The 18,719-nt window shown below is 18.3% G+C and overlaps 2 protein-coding genes across 2 annotated transcripts; both read left to right on the forward strand.

The window, feature by feature from the left end:
* Positions 1-10,097: 10,097 nt before the first annotated feature.
* Positions 10,098-10,476, forward strand: OCT59_002744 (uncharacterized protein; the record flags this gene model as incomplete). The annotated part of the gene is made up of 2 exons (XM_025327428.2): positions 10,098-10,371; positions 10,454-10,476. 2 exons carry the CDS (start codon positions 10,098-10,100, stop codon positions 10,474-10,476), a joined length of 297 nt encoding a protein of 98 aa, XP_025171389.2.
* Positions 10,477-13,468: 2,992 nt separating this feature from the next.
* On the forward strand, positions 13,469-18,128 carry OCT59_002745 (uncharacterized protein). Its single transcript, XM_066145136.1, has 10 exons — positions 13,469-13,940; positions 14,054-14,518; positions 14,602-14,914; positions 15,050-15,063; positions 15,141-15,623; positions 15,701-16,174; positions 16,261-16,387; positions 16,655-16,746; positions 16,811-16,835; positions 16,914-18,128. Exons 1-10 carry the CDS (start codon positions 13,494-13,496, stop codon positions 17,858-17,860), a joined length of 3,387 nt encoding a protein of 1,128 aa, XP_065995884.1. The 5' UTR covers positions 13,469-13,493; the 3' UTR covers positions 17,861-18,128.
* Positions 18,129-18,719: the final 591 nt, after the last annotated feature.

Genomic DNA, 18,719 nt, shown 5'->3' on the forward strand with positions numbered 1-18,719 from the left:
ATTTATATATAATTTAAACTGATTAAATTCTTTATTTAAAAAATTATTTTGTAATTTCTTTTAGTGCGTAAGTTATAAGTTATTTATTTAATTTTATTATTTCTTATTTATATAATATTTATATATAATTTAAACTAACTAAAATTCTTTAAAAATTCTTTATATAGTGAGTAAGTTATTTCTCTAATTCTATTATTACTTATTTATATAAAATTTTCATATAATTTACCTAAATTCTTTATTTAAAACATTATTATTTAATAATATAGAGGGTAAGTTATTTATTTATAATAGTTACATATAATTTGAACTAATTAAATTTTTTATTTAAAAAATTATTTAATAATATAGGGAGTAAGTTATTTGTTTAATTCTATTATTACTTATTTATATAATATTTATATATAACTTATACTGATTAAATTCTTTATTTAAAAAAATTATTTTGTAATTTCTTTTAGTTGGTAAGTTATAAGTTATTTATTTAATTTATTATGTCTTATTTATATAATATTTATATATAATTTAAACTAACTAAAATTCTTTATTTAAAAAATTCTTTATATAGAGAGTAAGTTTACTAAGTTATTTTTCTAATTCTATTATTACTTATTTATATAATATTTTCATATAATTTAACTAAATTCTTTATTTAAAAAATTATTTAATAATATAGAGGGTAAGTTATTTATTTATAATAGTTACATATAATTTGAACTAATTAAATTTTTTATTTAAAAAATTATTTAATAATATAGAGAGTAAGTTATTTGTTTAATTCTATTATTACTTATTTATATAATATTTACATATAATTTAAACTGATTAAATTTTTTATTTAAAAAATTATTTTGTAATTTCTTTTAGTTGGTAAGTTATAAGTTATTTACTTAATTTTATTATTTCATATTTATATAATAATTGTATATAATTTAAACTAACTAAAATTCTTTAAAAATTCTTTATATAGAGAGTAAGTTATTTGTTTAATTCTATTATTACTTATTTATATAATATTTTCATATAATTTAACTAAATTCTTTATTTAAAAAATTATTTAATAATATAGAGGGTAAGTTATTTATTTATAGTTACATATAATTTGAACTAATTAAATTTTTTATTTAAAAATTATTTAATTCATAATATATTTACATATAATTTAAACTAACCAAATTCTTTATTTAAAAAATTATTTAATAATATAGAGAGTAAGTTATTTGTTTAATTCTATTATTACTTATTTATATAATATTTACATATAATTTAAACTGATTAAATTCTTTATTTAAAAAATTATTTTGTAATTTCTTTAGTTGGTAAGTTATAAGTTATTTATTTAATTTTATTATTTCATATTTATATAATATTTATATATAATTTAAACTAACTAAAATTCTTTATTTAAAAAATTCTTTATATAGAGAGTAAGTTATTTCTCTAATTCTATTATTACTTATTTATATAATATTTTCATATAATTTAACTAAATGTTTTATTTAAAAATTATTTAATAATATAGATGGTAAGTTATTAATTTATAATAGTTACATATAATTTGAAATAATTAAATTTTTTATTTAAACATTATTTAATAATATAGGAAGTAAGTTATTTGTTTAATTCTATTATTACTTATTTATATAATATTTATATACAATTTAAACTAACTAAATTTTTTATTTAAAAAATTATTTTGTAATTTTTTGTAGTTGGTAAGTTATAAGTTATTTCTCTAATTCTATTATTACTTATTTATATATATAATATTTACATATAATTTAAACTAATCATTAAAAAATATTTAATATGTAGAATGTAAGTTATTTATTTAATTTTTTTATTATTTATTTATATAATATTTCATATAATTTAAACTAATTAAATTTTTTATTTAAAAAAATTATTTAATAATATAGGGAGTAAGTTATTCATTTAACAGTTAATTCAATTACTATATAATATTTAACTACTAAATTCTTTATTTATAAATTATTTAACAATATAGAGAGTAAGTTATTTATTTAATTCATAATATATTTACATATAATTTAAACTAACCAAATTCTTTATTTAAAAAATATTTAATAATATAGACAGTAAGTTATTTGTTTAATTCTATTATTACTTATTTATATAATATTTATATATAATTTAAACTGATTAAATTCTTTATGTAAAAAATTATTTTGTAATTTCTTTTAGTGCGTAAGTTATAAGTTATTTATTTAATTTTATTATTTCTTATTTATATAATATTTATATATAATTTAAACTAACTAAAATTCTTTAAAAATTCTTTATATAGTGAGTAAGTTATTTGTTTAATTCTATTATTACTTATTTATATAATATTTTCATATAATTTAACTAAATTCTTTATTTAAAAAATTATTTAATAATATAGAGGGTAAGTTATTTATTTATAGTTACATATAATTTGAACTAATTAAATTTTTTATTTAAAAATTATTTAATTCATAATATATTTACATATAATTTAAACTAACCAAATTCTTTATTTAAAAAATTATTTAATAATATAGAGAGTAAGTTATTTGTTTAATTCTATTATTACTTATTTATATAATATTTACATATAATTTAAACTGATTAAATTCTTTATTTAAAAAATTATTTTGTAATTTCTTTTAGTGGGTAAGTTATAAGTTACTTATTTAATTTTATTATTTCATATTTATATAATATTTATATATAATTTAAACTAACTAATATTCTTTATTTAAAAAATTCTTTATATAGATAGTAAGTTAATTCTCTAATTCTATTATTACTTATTTATATGATATTTTCATATAATTTAACTAAATTTTTTATTTAAAAAATTATTTAATAATATAGAGAGTAAGTTATTTATTTATAATAGTTACATATAATTTGAACTAATTAAATTTTTTATTTAAAAAATTATTTAATTCATAATATATTTACATATAATTTAAACTAACCAAATTCTTTATTTAAAAAATTATTTAATAATATAGAGAGTAAGTTATTTGTTTAATTCTATTATTACTTATTTATATAATATTTACATATAATTTAAACTGATTAAATTTTTTATTTAAAAAATTATTTTGTAATTTCTTTTAGTTGGTAAGTTATAAGTTATTTACTTAATTTTATTATTTCATATTTATATAATATTTGTATATAATTTAAACTAACTAAAATTCATTTAAAAAATTCTTAATATAGAGAGTAAGTTATTTGTTTAATTCTATTATTACTTATTTATATAATATTTTCATATAATTTAACTAAATTCTTTATTTAAAAAATTATTTAATAATATAGAGGGTAAGTTATTTATTTATAGTTACATATAATTTGAACTAATTAAATTTTTTATTTAAAAATTATTTAATTCATAATATATTTACATATAATTTAAACTGACCAAATTCTTTATTTAAAAAATTATTTAATAATATAGAGAGTAAGTCATTTGTTTAATTCTATTATTACTTATTTATATAATATTTACATATAATTTAAACTGATTAAATTCTTTATTTAAAAAATTATTTTGTAATTTCTTTTAGTTGGTAAGTTATAAGTTATTTATTTAATTTTATTATTTCATATTTATATAATATTTATATATAATTTAAACTAACTAAAATTCTTTATTTAAAAAATTCTTTATATAGAGAGTAAGTTATTTCTCTAATTCTATTATTACTTATTTATATAATATTTTCATATAATTTAACTAAATTCTTTATTTAAAAATTATTTAATAATATAGATGGTAAGTTATTTATTTATAATAGTTACATATAATTTGAACTAATTAAATTTTTTATTTAAACATTATTTAATAATATAGGGAGTAAGTTATTTGTTTAATTCTATTATTACTTATTTATATAATATTTATATACAATTTAAACTAACTAAATTTTTTATTTAAAAAATTATTTTGTAATTTTTTTTAGTTGGTAAGTTATAAGTTATTTCTCTAATTCTATTATTACTTATTTATATATATAATATTTACATATAATTTAAACTAATCATTAAAAATATTTAATATGTAGAATGTAAGTTATTTATTTAATTTTTTTATTATTTATTTATATAATATTTCATATAATTTAAACTAATTAAATTCTTTATTTAAAAAAATTATTTAATAATGTAGGGAGTAAGTTATTCATTTAACAGTTAATTCAATTACTATATAATATTTAACTACTAAATTCTTTATTTATAAATTATTTAACAATATAGAGAGTAAGTTATTTATTTGATTCATAATATATTTACATATAATTTAAATTAACCAAATTCTTTATTTAAAAAATTATTTAATAATATAGAGAGTAAGTCATTTGTCTAATTCTATTATTACTTATTTATATAATATTTACATATAATTTAAACTGATTAAATTTTTTATTTAAAAAATTATTTTGTAATTTCTTATAGTGGGTAAGTTATAAGTTATTTATTTAATTTTATTATTTCATATTTATATAATATTTATATATAATTTAAACTAACTAAAATTCTTTATTTAAAAAAACATTATTATTTAATAATATAGAGGGTAAGTTATTTCTCTAATTCTATTATTACTTATTTATATAATATTATCATATAATTTAACTAAACTCTTTATTTAAAAATTATTATTATTTAATGATATAGAGGGTAAGTTATTTATTTATAATAGTTACATATAATTTGAACTAACTAAATTTTTTATTTAAAAAATTATTTAATAATATAGAGAGTAAGTTATTTGTTTAATTTTATTATTAACTTATTTATATAATATTTACATATAATTTAAGCTGATTAAATTCTTTATTTAAAAAAATTATTTTGTAATTTCTTTTAGTTGGTAAGTTATAAGTTATTTATTTAATTTTATTATTTCATATTTATATAATATTTGCATATAATTTAATTAAATTCTTTATTTAAAAAATTATTTAATAATATAGAGGGTAAGTTATTAATTTATAATAATTCATATAATTTGAACTAATTAAATTTTTTATTTAAAAATTATTTAATAATATAGAGAGTAAGTTATTTGTTTAATTCTATTATTACTTATTTATATAATATTTACATATAATTTAAACTGATTAAATTCTTTATTTAAAAAATTATTTTGTAATTGCTTTTAGTGGGTAAGTTATAAGTTATTTATTTAATTTTATTATTTCATATTTATATAAAATTTATATATAATTTAAACTAATTAATATTTTTTATTTAAAAAATTTTTTATATAGATAGTAAGTTAATTCTCTAATTCTATTATTACTTATTTATATAATATTTTCATATAATTTAACAAAATTCTTTATTTAAAAATTATTTAATAATATAGGTGGTAAGTTATTTATTTATAATAATTACATATAATTTGAACTAATTAAATTTTTTATTTAAAAAATTATTTAATAATATAGCGTGTAAGTTATTTGTTTAATTCTATTATTACTTATTATATAATATTTATATACAATTTAAGCTGATTAAATTTTTTATTTAAAAAAATTATTTTGTAATTTCTTTTAGTTGGTAAGTTATAAGTTATTTATTTAATTTTATTATTTCATATTTATATAATATTTATATATAATTAAACTAACTAAAATTCTTTATTTAAAAAATTCTTTATATAGAAAGTAAGTTATTTCTCTAATTTTATTATTACTTATTTATATAATATTTTCACATAATTTAACTAAATTCTTTATTTTAATATATAGAGGGTAAGTTATTTATTTATAATAGTAGTTTAATATATATAATTTGAACTAATTAAATTTTTTATTTAAAAAATTATTTAATAATATAGCGTGTAAGTTATTTGTTTAATTCTATTATTACTTATTATATAATATTTATATACAATTTAAGCTGATTAAATTTTTTATTTAAAAAAATTATTTTGTAATTTCTTTTAGTTGGTAAGTTATAAGTTATTTATTTAATTTTATTATTTCATATTTATATAATATTTATATATAATTAAACTAACTAAAATTCTTTATTTAAAAAATTCTTTATATAGAAAGTAAGTTATTTCTCTAATTTTATTATTACTTATTTATATAATATTTTCACATAATTTAACTAAATTCTTTATTTTAATATATAGAGGGTAAGTTATTTATTTATAATAGTAGTTTAATATATATAATTTGAACTAATTAAATTTTTTATTTAAAAAATTATTTAATAATATAGCGTGTAAGTTATTTGTTTAATTCTATTATTACTTATTTATATAATATTTACATATAATTTAAACTGATTAAATTCTTTATTTAAAAAATTATTTTGTAATTTCTTTTAGTTGGTAAGTTATAAATTGTTTATTTAATTTTATTATTTCATATTTATATAATATTTATATATAATTTAAACTAACTAAAATTCTTTATTTAAAAAATTCTTTATATAGAAAGTAAGTTATTTCTCTAATTCTATTATTACTTTTTATATAATAATTTAACTAAATTCTTCATTTAAAAAATTATTTAATAATATAGGTGGTAAGTTATTTATTTAATAATAGTTACATATAATTTGAACTAATTAAATTTTTTATTTAAAAATTTATTTAATAATACTATAGAGAGTAAGTTATTTCTCTAATTCTATTATTACTTTTTATATAATGTTTTTATATAATTTAACTAAATTCTTCATTTAAAAAATTATTTAATAATATAGGTGGTAAGTTATTTATTTAATAATAGTTACATATAATTTGAACTAATTAAATTTTTTATTTAAAAATTTATTTAATAATACTATAGAGAGTAAGTTATTTCTCTAATTCTATTATTACTTTTTATATAATGTTTTTATATAATTTAACTAAATTCTTCATTTAAAAAATTATTTAATAATATAGGTGGTAAGTTATTTATTTAATAATAGTTACATATAATTTGAACTAATTAAATTTTTTATTTAAAAATTTATTTAATAATACTATAGAGAGTAAGTTATTTGTTTAATTCTATTATTACTTATTTATATAATATTTATATATAATTTAAACTGATTAAATTCTTTATTTAAAAAATTATTTTGTAATTTCTTTTAGTTGGTAAGTTATAAGTTGTTTATTTAATTTTATTATTTCATATTTATATAATATTTATATATAATTTAAACTAACTAAAATTCTTTATTTAAAAAATTCTTTATATAGAGGGTAAGTTATTTTTCTAATTCTATTATTACTTATTTATATAATATTTTCATATAATTTAACTAAATTCTTTATTTAAAAAATTATTTAATAATATAGAGGGTAAGTTATTTATTTATAATAGTTACATATAATTTGAACTAATTAAATTTTTATTTAAAAAATTATTTAATAATATAGAGAGTAAGTTATTTGTTTAATTCTATTATCACTTATTTATATAATATTTACATATAATTTAAACTGATTAAATTCTTTATTTAAAAAATTATAATTTCTTTTAGTTGGTAAGTTATAAGTTATTTATTTAATTTTATTATTTCATATATATATAATATTTATATATAATTTAAACTAAAATTCCTTATTTAAAAAATTCTTTATATAGAGAGTAAGTTATTCCTCTAATTCTGTTATTACTTATTTATATAATATTTTCATATAATTTAACTAAATTCTTTATTTAAAAAATTATTTAATAATATAGAGAGTAAGTTATTTGTTTAATTTTATTACTATTACTTAGTTATATAATATTTACATATAATTTAAACTGATTAAATTCTTTATTTAAAAAATTATTTTGTAATTTCTTTTAGTTGGTAAGTTATAAGTTATTTATTTAATTTTATTATTTCATATTTATATATAATTTAAACTAACTAAAATTCCTTATTTAAAAAATTCTTTATATAGAGAGTAAGTTATTTCTCTAATTCTATTATTACTTATTTATATAATATTTTCATATAATTTTACTAAATTCTTTATTTAAAAAATTATTTAATAATATAGAGGGTAAGTTATTTATTTATAATAGTTTAATATATATAATTTGAACTAATTAAATTTTTTATTTAAAAAATTATTTAATAATATAGAAAGTAAGTTATTTATTTAATTCTATTATTACTTATTATATAATATTTGTATATGATTTAAACTAACTAAATTCTTTATTTAAAAAATTATTTAATAATATAGAGAGTAAGTTATTTGTTTAATTCTATTATTACTTATTTATATATAATTTAAATTAACAAAATTTTTTATTCAAAAATTATTTATAATATAGAGAGTAAGTTATTTATTTAATTCTATTATTGTATAATACTTGTATATAATTTAAATTGACTAAATTCTTTATTTAAAAAATTATTTAATAACTAGGCGTAACCCGTCGTGCCGTGCCGGGATGAGAATAATAATAAACACACTTATATTTTATTTGCCATGCAGTGTGAATATGTCTAGTTTTTTACTATTATTATAATGGTATTAGTAGGAAATAAATATAATAAATTAAACAATTTATATGATTATACAAATAATAATGGATTGTGTCATTTGTGTGCAAGTGTTATACAGTGTATGAAATATTATTATTAAATGCAAATTTTTTTTAACACGAAGCAAATGTTGCAGTACTGTGAAATTTATATATTTACAAAGATAATTTGTATAAGTAGTTTATTGTTATATTGTTACAAAAAAAAATTTTTTTTTTATCTTAAAAAAATTTCATTGTAGCATTAAAAAAAATCACATCTTCTGCTAAAAAAAATACATATATATTGTTATTATATCTCAAAGAAATTTATTATAGTAATATATTGTTATAGAAAAAAAATTATCTCACTAATTAATATGAACTTCTATTGTTATGAAAAAAAAAAAATTACAGAAATATTAATTATAATGATCGAGCTTGATACAGTCTAAAAAATATCATTATTATTAATAATAAGAATCGGGAATTGTAAAAAAGTTTTTGTTGTAAATCAATACTCTTCTATTAAAACTTAATTATAAAAAAAAGGTAATCACCGTTGTGCCGCATCATCGACCCAAATCTAAATGGTGAAAGAATGTATTGAGGAAAAAAAATTTCGGATTGGAGAAAAAGCAAACCGGAAAAAAATGGAAAAAAAAATAAAAATCGAAAAATAAAAACAAAAAAAAAAATCGAAAAAGAACCGAAAAGGAAAAAGAAAGAAAAAATAACAAAAAAAATTCGAAAGAAAAAGAAAAAAAAATGAAAAAAATTGGGAAAAAAAAAGGATAAAGAAAAGAATCGGTTCAAAAAAAGGAAATTTTCAAAAAAAAATAAGTACTGAAAAAAAAAGAATAATAATTCGGTCCAAAAAGACCCCCCAAAAAAAAAATTCAAAAAAAATTAATAATAGAAAAAAAAATATACTTAAAAGACCGAAATAATAAGATTATTTAATAAAAAAAAACAATAATGGTTTTTTGGTTTGGGAAATCTAAACGGGGAAAGAATGAAAAAAAAACAAAAAAAAATTTCAGTTTGGAAAAAAAAAACTGAAAAAGAAAAGAAATGAAATGAAAAAAGAAATGAAAAAGGTGTTTCGAAAGAGAAAAGAGGAAATTTGAAAAAAAAGAAAGAACCGAAAGTAAAAGAACGGTTCAAGAAAAAAAACAAAGAGGAACCGAAAAAATTTAGATTGGTTCGAAAAGAAAAAATTCTGATTTAAAAATTTCATTAACCGGAATTGGATTAGATGTACAACATGACTTGCCAATCGAGCAGGTCTTTTAAATGAATTTTTTTATTATATTATATAAATTACAAAAAAAAAAATTTTTTTTTATCACAAAATCCTGTAAAAAAAATTTTCATTATTAACTAAATGTCAGCAAAAAAAAAAAATTCCTATAATCACACTGGACCGTCTATTGTTGGCGAAAATAGTTTTTTCCCAGTGAATTATTTATTACTAAAAAAAATTGACATTAATTACGAAGTGTTTGTATATAGTAAAAAAAGATCGATTAGATCGATTATAGCCCGGAATGTGCCGATCATGTACTAGATTAGGCGCAGCCGCTTCAATTCCAATCTAAACGTCTACAGATCGACATGAATTATTTTATTATATTACTAGCCGTAACCCGTCACACTGCGCCGGGGATGATGGAATTTATAAATGCACCAATTAGGCATAACAATCATCTTGCTACTGAATCTCATCCACAGGCATATTGCACAAGTCGCTTACTTGATTTTACTAGTAAACAATTGAATGAAATTCTTGAAAGTAGAGATTTACAAAGTCAATCTACTAGTGGAAAAGTGAATGGAATGCTAGTGAGTAAAGATTTGGATGATTGTATATTTAATTTAAAGTCATTAGGTATGTAATAATATAGTATATAAAAAGAATTGATTTTGCAAATTATTTACATGAAATTAATTTTATTTATTTAATTATTTAGATATTAAAACAGATAAAAAATAACTAATTATTTGTGTTTATATAAGAATTTATAGGTGTTTTAAAGTGATATTTGATGTCATGATGCATCTAACAGAAATTGTTGTTTAGATTTATTTAAACACTAAGGCTAGTAGAGTAGTAAAATATTTACAAGTTTCTTAGTTTGTAATTTAAATAATTCCTTTATTTTATAGCCTATTCAAGTATTAAATATTTATATTTTCTTTTACTATTTTACTTAGAAATTTGTAAAATATTTACTACTCTAGTCTTAGTATTTAAATAATTCTTAGTTTGTAATTTAAATAAATCTTTTTTTTATAATTTTTCAAAATAATAATATAAGTATATAAAACCATTTCCAATATATAAAATTAAAATAAATAATATAAATTTTATTTCAAGTGCTAATGATATTAAAGTAGTAATTAAAATTTCATTAATGAATAATAACTGATGTTTGATTTAAAATAAAGGCAAACTAAAAAAAAAATGCCATAGAATTTTAATGTCTCTCAAGTTCAAAAGAATATTATATTTTTACAAAATACAAATTACATTACTATATTATAATTTTAATGTTGTTATAATGTTTGATTATATAACCAATTGTTAATAGTGACAAGGAACCTTAATGTGAAAAAATAATTTTAATTTAAAAAAATACAATGTAAAAATTTTTTTTTTAAAAAATGGATAAAAAAAATAAAAATAAAAATAATTAAAAGAAAAGAAATTTATAAAGCGCAGCCGTGAAAATCATTGATATCCACAGTTCCCCGTGAAATAACTATTACTTATTATATTGCTACTAGTAATAAGTAAAGAACAAGACAATGAAATAACAAAAATTACAATAAGTAGATGCGTAAAAGTTGAAATCAGTCCGGCTAGTCATTTGACTAGAATAATTTTGACGTTGTCAGTTATATAATGTTTATTTATTTTAATTTTGTTTGAGATCCATTGGCATTTTCAATTAATTAAATCAAAATATTGTGTATAGTTTCATATACAGTATTTATGATCTGTTTCTTTTCTATTAGTAAAAGTCCTAAGTTTATAAAATTTAATAATAGTATTTACTGTAAAGCTAATGTTTTGGACGCAACTGAAATCTAAACAATGAATAAAAGATCATTTAAATGCTATGTATGCACAGTAAATTTATTAAAATTTTAGCATTATGGTTGATTAGTTTCAAAACAATATAAATTTATCAGTAATTATACATAAATCAAAATTGGATTCTAAAGTATTTTGATCAGCAATGGATACTTTTTAATACCTCGCGAAGAACATTAATATTAAATCGTGCTAAGAAAGAGAATAGTTATACAAGGACTTGTGCTGAATTAGTAGAATGCAGATACAATCATGGCAGCAAAAATTTTTGTTTTATTGTTTAAAAAAATTGTGAAACTTTTTTTTAAACAATGATCGATAAAAGAAAATAAAATAATTTTATTTTTTAATTGAAAATAAAGTCTGAACTTTTGTTTTTCAGCTTCACTTTAAAATATTTTTTTTAAAAAATAAATTTTATTTTTTTTTCGATTTCAGAAAGACTTCAGATTGCACGAGGCCACGAGCAAATTTTTTTTAGAGAAAGTTGTTAGCTTTTCATCTTTGTTTTTTTATAGATTTCGACTTCATTTGTATATTTCAAAGATAAAATTTCGAAACTTTGCTGGTTTATCTTTAAGCGTAAGTTTGGCCGGATCCTTCTGCAGGAAGTAAAAATTTTTCAAAAATTTTTGAATGGATGGTATATTTCAAAGTTAAAACTTCGAAAATGTTGCAACCTATTTAATAGATGTTATAAAAATTTCTTTCTCATACAAAGAGAAATAAATATATCATAATTAGTTACATTAGATTTTTTTTAAAAAAAAAAGAGTTAAAATAAATTTTCTTGTTACATAAAATTCCTAACAGGATTCTTTCTGTAGTAATATATACTTTGACAACGAAAAATGGTTAAATATTTCTAAAATTATTATAAGATAAAAGCAATATCTTAATTGTATATAACTTGAAATTTTTTAGTTTTAAATTAAAAAAGATAAAAGCTAATAAAAATTAAAAAGCTCGTAATGTTGGTAATTTTTAGGTTGTGTATAATCCAATCAGCAACGGTGACTTAACAGTCAAAAAGAAAAGCTTTATTTTCTATCTTAAATCGTGATTTATACATACCAATCACGAATAAAGTATTAAATAACTTTCTCTACTCTTATCAATTCATGCACGATGAGTTACACTTCAGCATATTGATACTTTTTTGTCAGTCTTTAAAATAATTTTTCCTTTTTATTATTACTTGAACGTTGATGTTAAACAATTAATTAACCTAATTTAAGTAATCGGGAATCTGTTTTTGTTCTGTTTGTATGGAGATTGTCATGAATTTGGTACATACATCATTACATCAAGCATTTTATGTAAAAACGCCAAAAAGTAATTTTGATAACTAAAGCTTTTTTTACGTTAATTTATCCATTTTGGATACTGTATAAGTCGATTTCTTATATGTAAAGCATTCAAAACCTACTCCCAACTTCTAAGTAAACTTTCAAAGCACCTAAAAATACATTTTGTAGGTATGATTTCGAAAAAAAGTTTATAAGAAATTAAAATTGATTTGAAGTTTTTTGATAACTGCTGCGCCACGAACCTATTTGATCAACCATCAGGATGCGGAAAAAAAATAAATTTTGTTAACCAAAGTAATATATTAATTGATAAACGCCACCATTTATGAAAATAAAAATATAACTGTAACTTGCAACCATAATTAAAATGATAAAACAAGAAATCGGCTTTTATAACAGTGTCAAAAAAAAAAAATTGCTGCGCAATATATTTAAGGATCGACCTACCATTCAAAGCTTAATATAGTAATCATTAAATCAAATTTGTTTTAGTTTTGGCATAACGGAATTTTAATTATAAATAATTCCCCCACTTTTTCGTTTCAAAAAAAATAAAATATTTTCTTTTTTTTTATTTTCACAAAATAATATTAAAAAAAAATTATGGGTAATACGCCATCATCAACACGATCAGTACCATCAACATCATCAGCATCATCATCTCAAAACAAATGTGGAAAATGTAACAAACCTTATGCAACTAATACTTTTAAATGGTGTAGACCGTGTCAAGTAAATTATCTAAAAAAAGGAAATCTTATAAATTGTATTAGTGGAAATAAAAAAATTGATGATTTAATTAAAAAAGTGATAACAAAAGCTAGTAAACCAGGTGACATATTATTTGAATGGATACCATATGATCAGTTTGTTGATATTAAAGAAATATACAAAAAGGATTCTACCATTATATATTCAGCAATATGGAAAAATGGTCCATTAAATTATGATTATTACAATAAAAAGGAATGGGAGAGAGAATCGAATAAAAAAGTCGCTTTAAAATGTTTTTATAACTCGCAAAAAAATATCCTTGATGAATTTATGAATGTACGAATCTTATTTTTATTTATTTATTTATTTATTTATTTTTTTTTGAAATTTATTATTTTTTATAAAATACTTTTATTAATATAATAATAATTGTTTTTTATTAATAATAGAATAGGGAATACACAGTTGATTATTTTCGTGCTGAAATAGAATCCCTTATTATGTTATATGGAATTTCTCAAAATCCAACTACAAAAGATTATATTATGGTTCTTCAAGATAAATATTGTAAAAAATGTGGTAAAAAATATACAGATATCGTGAACGAATGGTGTAAACTATGCCAAAAAGTTTATTTTGAAAAAGAATTTGTAGGTTGGACCAGTGGAAAGGACGAAATTGATGAATTTATTCGAAAAAAGCGTTCAGAGATTAAAAAAGCAAGTGATAAAATAATTGAATGGATACCATACGATCAGTTTAGTGATATTAAAGAAAGAAAAAAAGATGAAATATATTCAGCAATATGGATGGATGGTCCATTAATATATGATGAAAATAAATATACAAGAAAGCAGTATGAAAAAGTTACTTTAAAATATTCAAAATATTTTTATGAAAGATTTCTAAAAGAGGTATGATTCCGTGTGAATTTCTAATTTATATAAATTTAATTCTTAAATATTTTCTCACATATATTCTTTTATATTTTAAATAGATTGAAGAATATTTAACTGAAACTGGGATAGTATATGGAATATCTCAACATCCGATCGAATTGGACTATATTATGGTCGTTAAAAATGAGTATTGTACAGATTGTGACAATAGCTATACACTTCCACAATATAAATGGTGTGTACCATGTCAGAGAAATTATTTTGAAGAGAGTTTTGCAAGCTGGACCAGTGGAAATGAAAATATCGATAAATTTATTCAAGAAATGCAATCAGAAATTAGACATCCAGATGCTATAGTATTTGAATGGGTACCATACAATCAATTTGATGATATTAAAGAGATTGCTAAAGGTGAAATAGCTAAAATATATTCAGTAACATGGAAGAATGGTCCATTATATTATGAAAATTATGAATGGAAGAGAGCATCAAATAAAAAATTCAACTTAAAATGCTTAAATAACTCACAAAACATCACTTATGAAGTTATTCTAAATGAGGTACAGTATAAAATTCTTTGATTTTATCCAAATATTTTGAATAATATGATATATTCATATATATTTTTATATAATAGGTTAAATATTACAAATCAGTTTTTGGAATATCTCAAGATCCGGATACAAAAGATTATATTGTGATTCATCAAGATGGATATTGTAATGATTTTTGTTACAAATGTGGTAAAGAATATGGTTCTTTTGCCGACGAACTTCCAAAAGGCTTTTTCCCAAGTTTTATAAAAAACAAGTTATGTATACCTTGTAATTTAAAAACATATTCAAATCAAAATAGTGGAAATGATTTAATTGATCCTTTAATAAAGGAAATGCAATCAAAAATTAGTAAACTTAATGATATGGCATTTGAATGGATTCCATACAATGAACTTGTTATTATTAATGAATTATGTAAAGATGATTTTACTAAATTATATTTGGCAAAATGGACAATGGGTCCATTGAGTTGTGAAACGTATGATAAAAGATATAAAGATGAAAAAGTTATTTTGAAATGTTTTATTCATTCACAAACTAATTTTGATGAATTTATACATGAGGTAATATATTTTCTTTTATGCATGAATTTATTTAAATATTTTTAGTATTAATATTTTTTTTTTTATTACCTTGATAGGCTCAAACATCATATTCAATTAATTATAGAAGTGATCTTACAATATATGGAGTATCTCAAAATCCAAGTACAAATGATCTTATTTTGGTTTTTAAAGCGGGTTATCATTGTGAAACGTGTGGTAACAAATATACAGATGAGGATCTTGAACATAAGTGGTGTAAACCATGTCAAATAAGTGAATGTGAAAAAAGTTTTACAAATTGGAGCAAAAATGAAAAAATTGATAATTTAATTCAAGAAATGCGATTAAAAATTGATGAATATAATGATAATATGTTTGAATGGATACCATACAAATTCAATAATATTAAAAAGATAGGCGAAGGTGTATATTCAGCAATATGGAAGGATGGTCCATTAAATTATGATTATTTTACAATGAAATGGGCAAGAAATTCAGAATCAGATACAAAAGTTGCTTTAAAATATTTTTGTAACCCACAAAATATTACTGATGAATGTTTAAATGAGGTAAATACTAAATTATTTTCATTAATTTAATTTAAATTTTATATTATTATAATAGTAATAATTTTTTTTTTTACATTTTTTAATAGGTTAGGGAATGCTCAATTGATAATTTTAGTTATGTATACAATACATTTCAAATATATGGAATATCACAGAATCCAGTTACAAAAGATTATATTATGGTTCTTCGAGATAATTTCTGTAAAAAATGTGGTAAAGCATACACAATTATGAGACATGAATGGTGCAGTCCATGTCAAACGAATTATTTGAAAAAATTTTTTACAAATCATACCAGTGGAAATCAAAAAATCGATGATTTAATTCAAGAAATGCAATCAAAAATTAACGAACCAAGTGATAAAATATTTGAATGGATACCATACGATCAGTTTAATGATATTAAAAAAGTGGGTGAAGGTAGATTTGCGATCGTATATTCAGCAATATGGAAGAATGGTCCATTACGTTATGATATAGAGAAACAGGAATATACAAGAAACAAGAATGTAAAGGTTGCACTAAAATGTTTAAATAACTCACAAATTATTTCTGACAGATTTTTAAATGAAGTAAGAAATTTTAATTTTTATTTATTTAAAAGACTATATATTAATAAATTTTTATAAACTATAGGTTAAAGCATATCCAATTAATGATAGTAAGTGTATTATTTCAATATATGGAATATCTCAAAATTTAGAAACAAAAAATTATGTTATAGTTTTTGAATATGCAGAAGGTGGAACATTAACTGATTGGATGAAGAAGAATTATGAAAATTTTGATTGGAGAAATAGATTAACGAAATTAACAAGAATTATTCTAGGTCTTGAAGAGATCCATCAAAAAGAAATGATTCATCGTGATTTACATGCGGGAAATATATTACTTGAAGACGTCTCATTTTCTGATCATGATGTATATGATCCTGATAATGTATATGTTTCAGATATGGGATTAAGTGGACAAGTTAATGATACAGATGAAATAAATAAAACAAAAATTTACGGAGTTCTGCCATATGTAGCTCCCGAGGTTTTAAATGAAAAACCTTATACTCAAGCATCTGATATATATAGTTTGGGGATGATTATGTATTTTATAGCAACTGGAAGACCACCTTTTGATGGCCGTAAACATGATGAAGATCTAGCAAATAGAATAATGAGTGTTGATGATTTTAGACCTGAAATTAATGAACAAATAGTACCAAAATGTTATATAGACTTAATGAAAAGGTGTTGGGATTCAAATGCAGATAATAGACCAAGTGCTACTGAAGTAAAAGAAATGATTAGTGTTTTTTATCATTCATATACACGTCATCCTGAATATAAATATCTTACAGAAATTGAAATTGAAAAAGAACAGAGTGATGAAATTAAAGCACAATTTGAACTTGCAGAATTGATTAGGGAAGAATATACTTATTATTCTTCTACAAATAACGATAATCAAAATAATCACCCAGATCATGATAACGATGATAATAATAATGATGATGATAATAATGATGATGATAATAATGATGATAATAATAATGATGATAATGATGTTAGTGATCCTTCTGCATTTGTACAAGCGATAGCAGATGAGGTAGTACCTAATAATAATAACGTTAGTGATCCTTTAGCAATTGAACAAGCGATAGCAGATGAGATAGTACCCTATAATATTGGCTAAAAGACTACCCTCTTGGCTTACCCTATATAAGATGCCCTTCTCAATATATCGAATACATAATATGTGGATCCATTTAATTTGTCTAAAAATATTAAAAATCAAAATTTAATATTAAATTTTTCTCATAGTAATAATTAGCTGACAGATAAATCATTTAAATCGGGTAAATTGATCCAGGATATTTTAGTCAGTGCTATACGGTATTGTAAAGTTTAAACAGTATAAATATCTATTAAATATTTTAACATTGAATATTAGTATTTTTTTTATTTTCATTTAAATTTCTTTTATGTATACTTATTTTTTCTATAAAATAAAATTTATTACTTAAAATCAACAATTTAAAAATGCGCAAGAACTTATAAATTTACTCAATTCAGTATAAAGGTATATATTTATTAGAAAAACTGCAAATTTGCTATTTAAGCTTATTTTAAAGTAATAGCATGCCAACTATACAAATACTTGTACGCTTAAATAAACATATAATGTTAATCTTTATATAAATAAATTGTGAAAAAAAAATTAAAAAAATAGACTTTATACAAATTCTTGATTAACAAATACATATATAAAATTTTATATCATAAAAACAGAAGAAAATTTTATTTTATTTTTTTATTGAAAGCTTTAACTATTATAAAATTAAATAAAATATTAATAGTTATTCTTATGACTTTTTGTCTTTCATTCTGCGGCCATTGCAAGATAACTAAAAATACAATATACTTTATTAAATGTTATAATGATAGTAAATCAATAACTTCAGTTCACGCATTTTAATTAAAAGAATTTGTTTGTTAGGTGTGATTCAGAATATATAATATTTGATGATTGATTTTTCTATGTGAAACTTATC

The sequence above is a fragment of the Rhizophagus irregularis genome, chromosome 11 (assembly GCF_026210795.1).
Source record: "Rhizophagus irregularis chromosome 11, complete sequence".
Lineage (NCBI taxonomy): Eukaryota > Fungi > Glomeromycota > Glomeromycetes > Glomerales > Glomeraceae > Rhizophagus > Rhizophagus irregularis.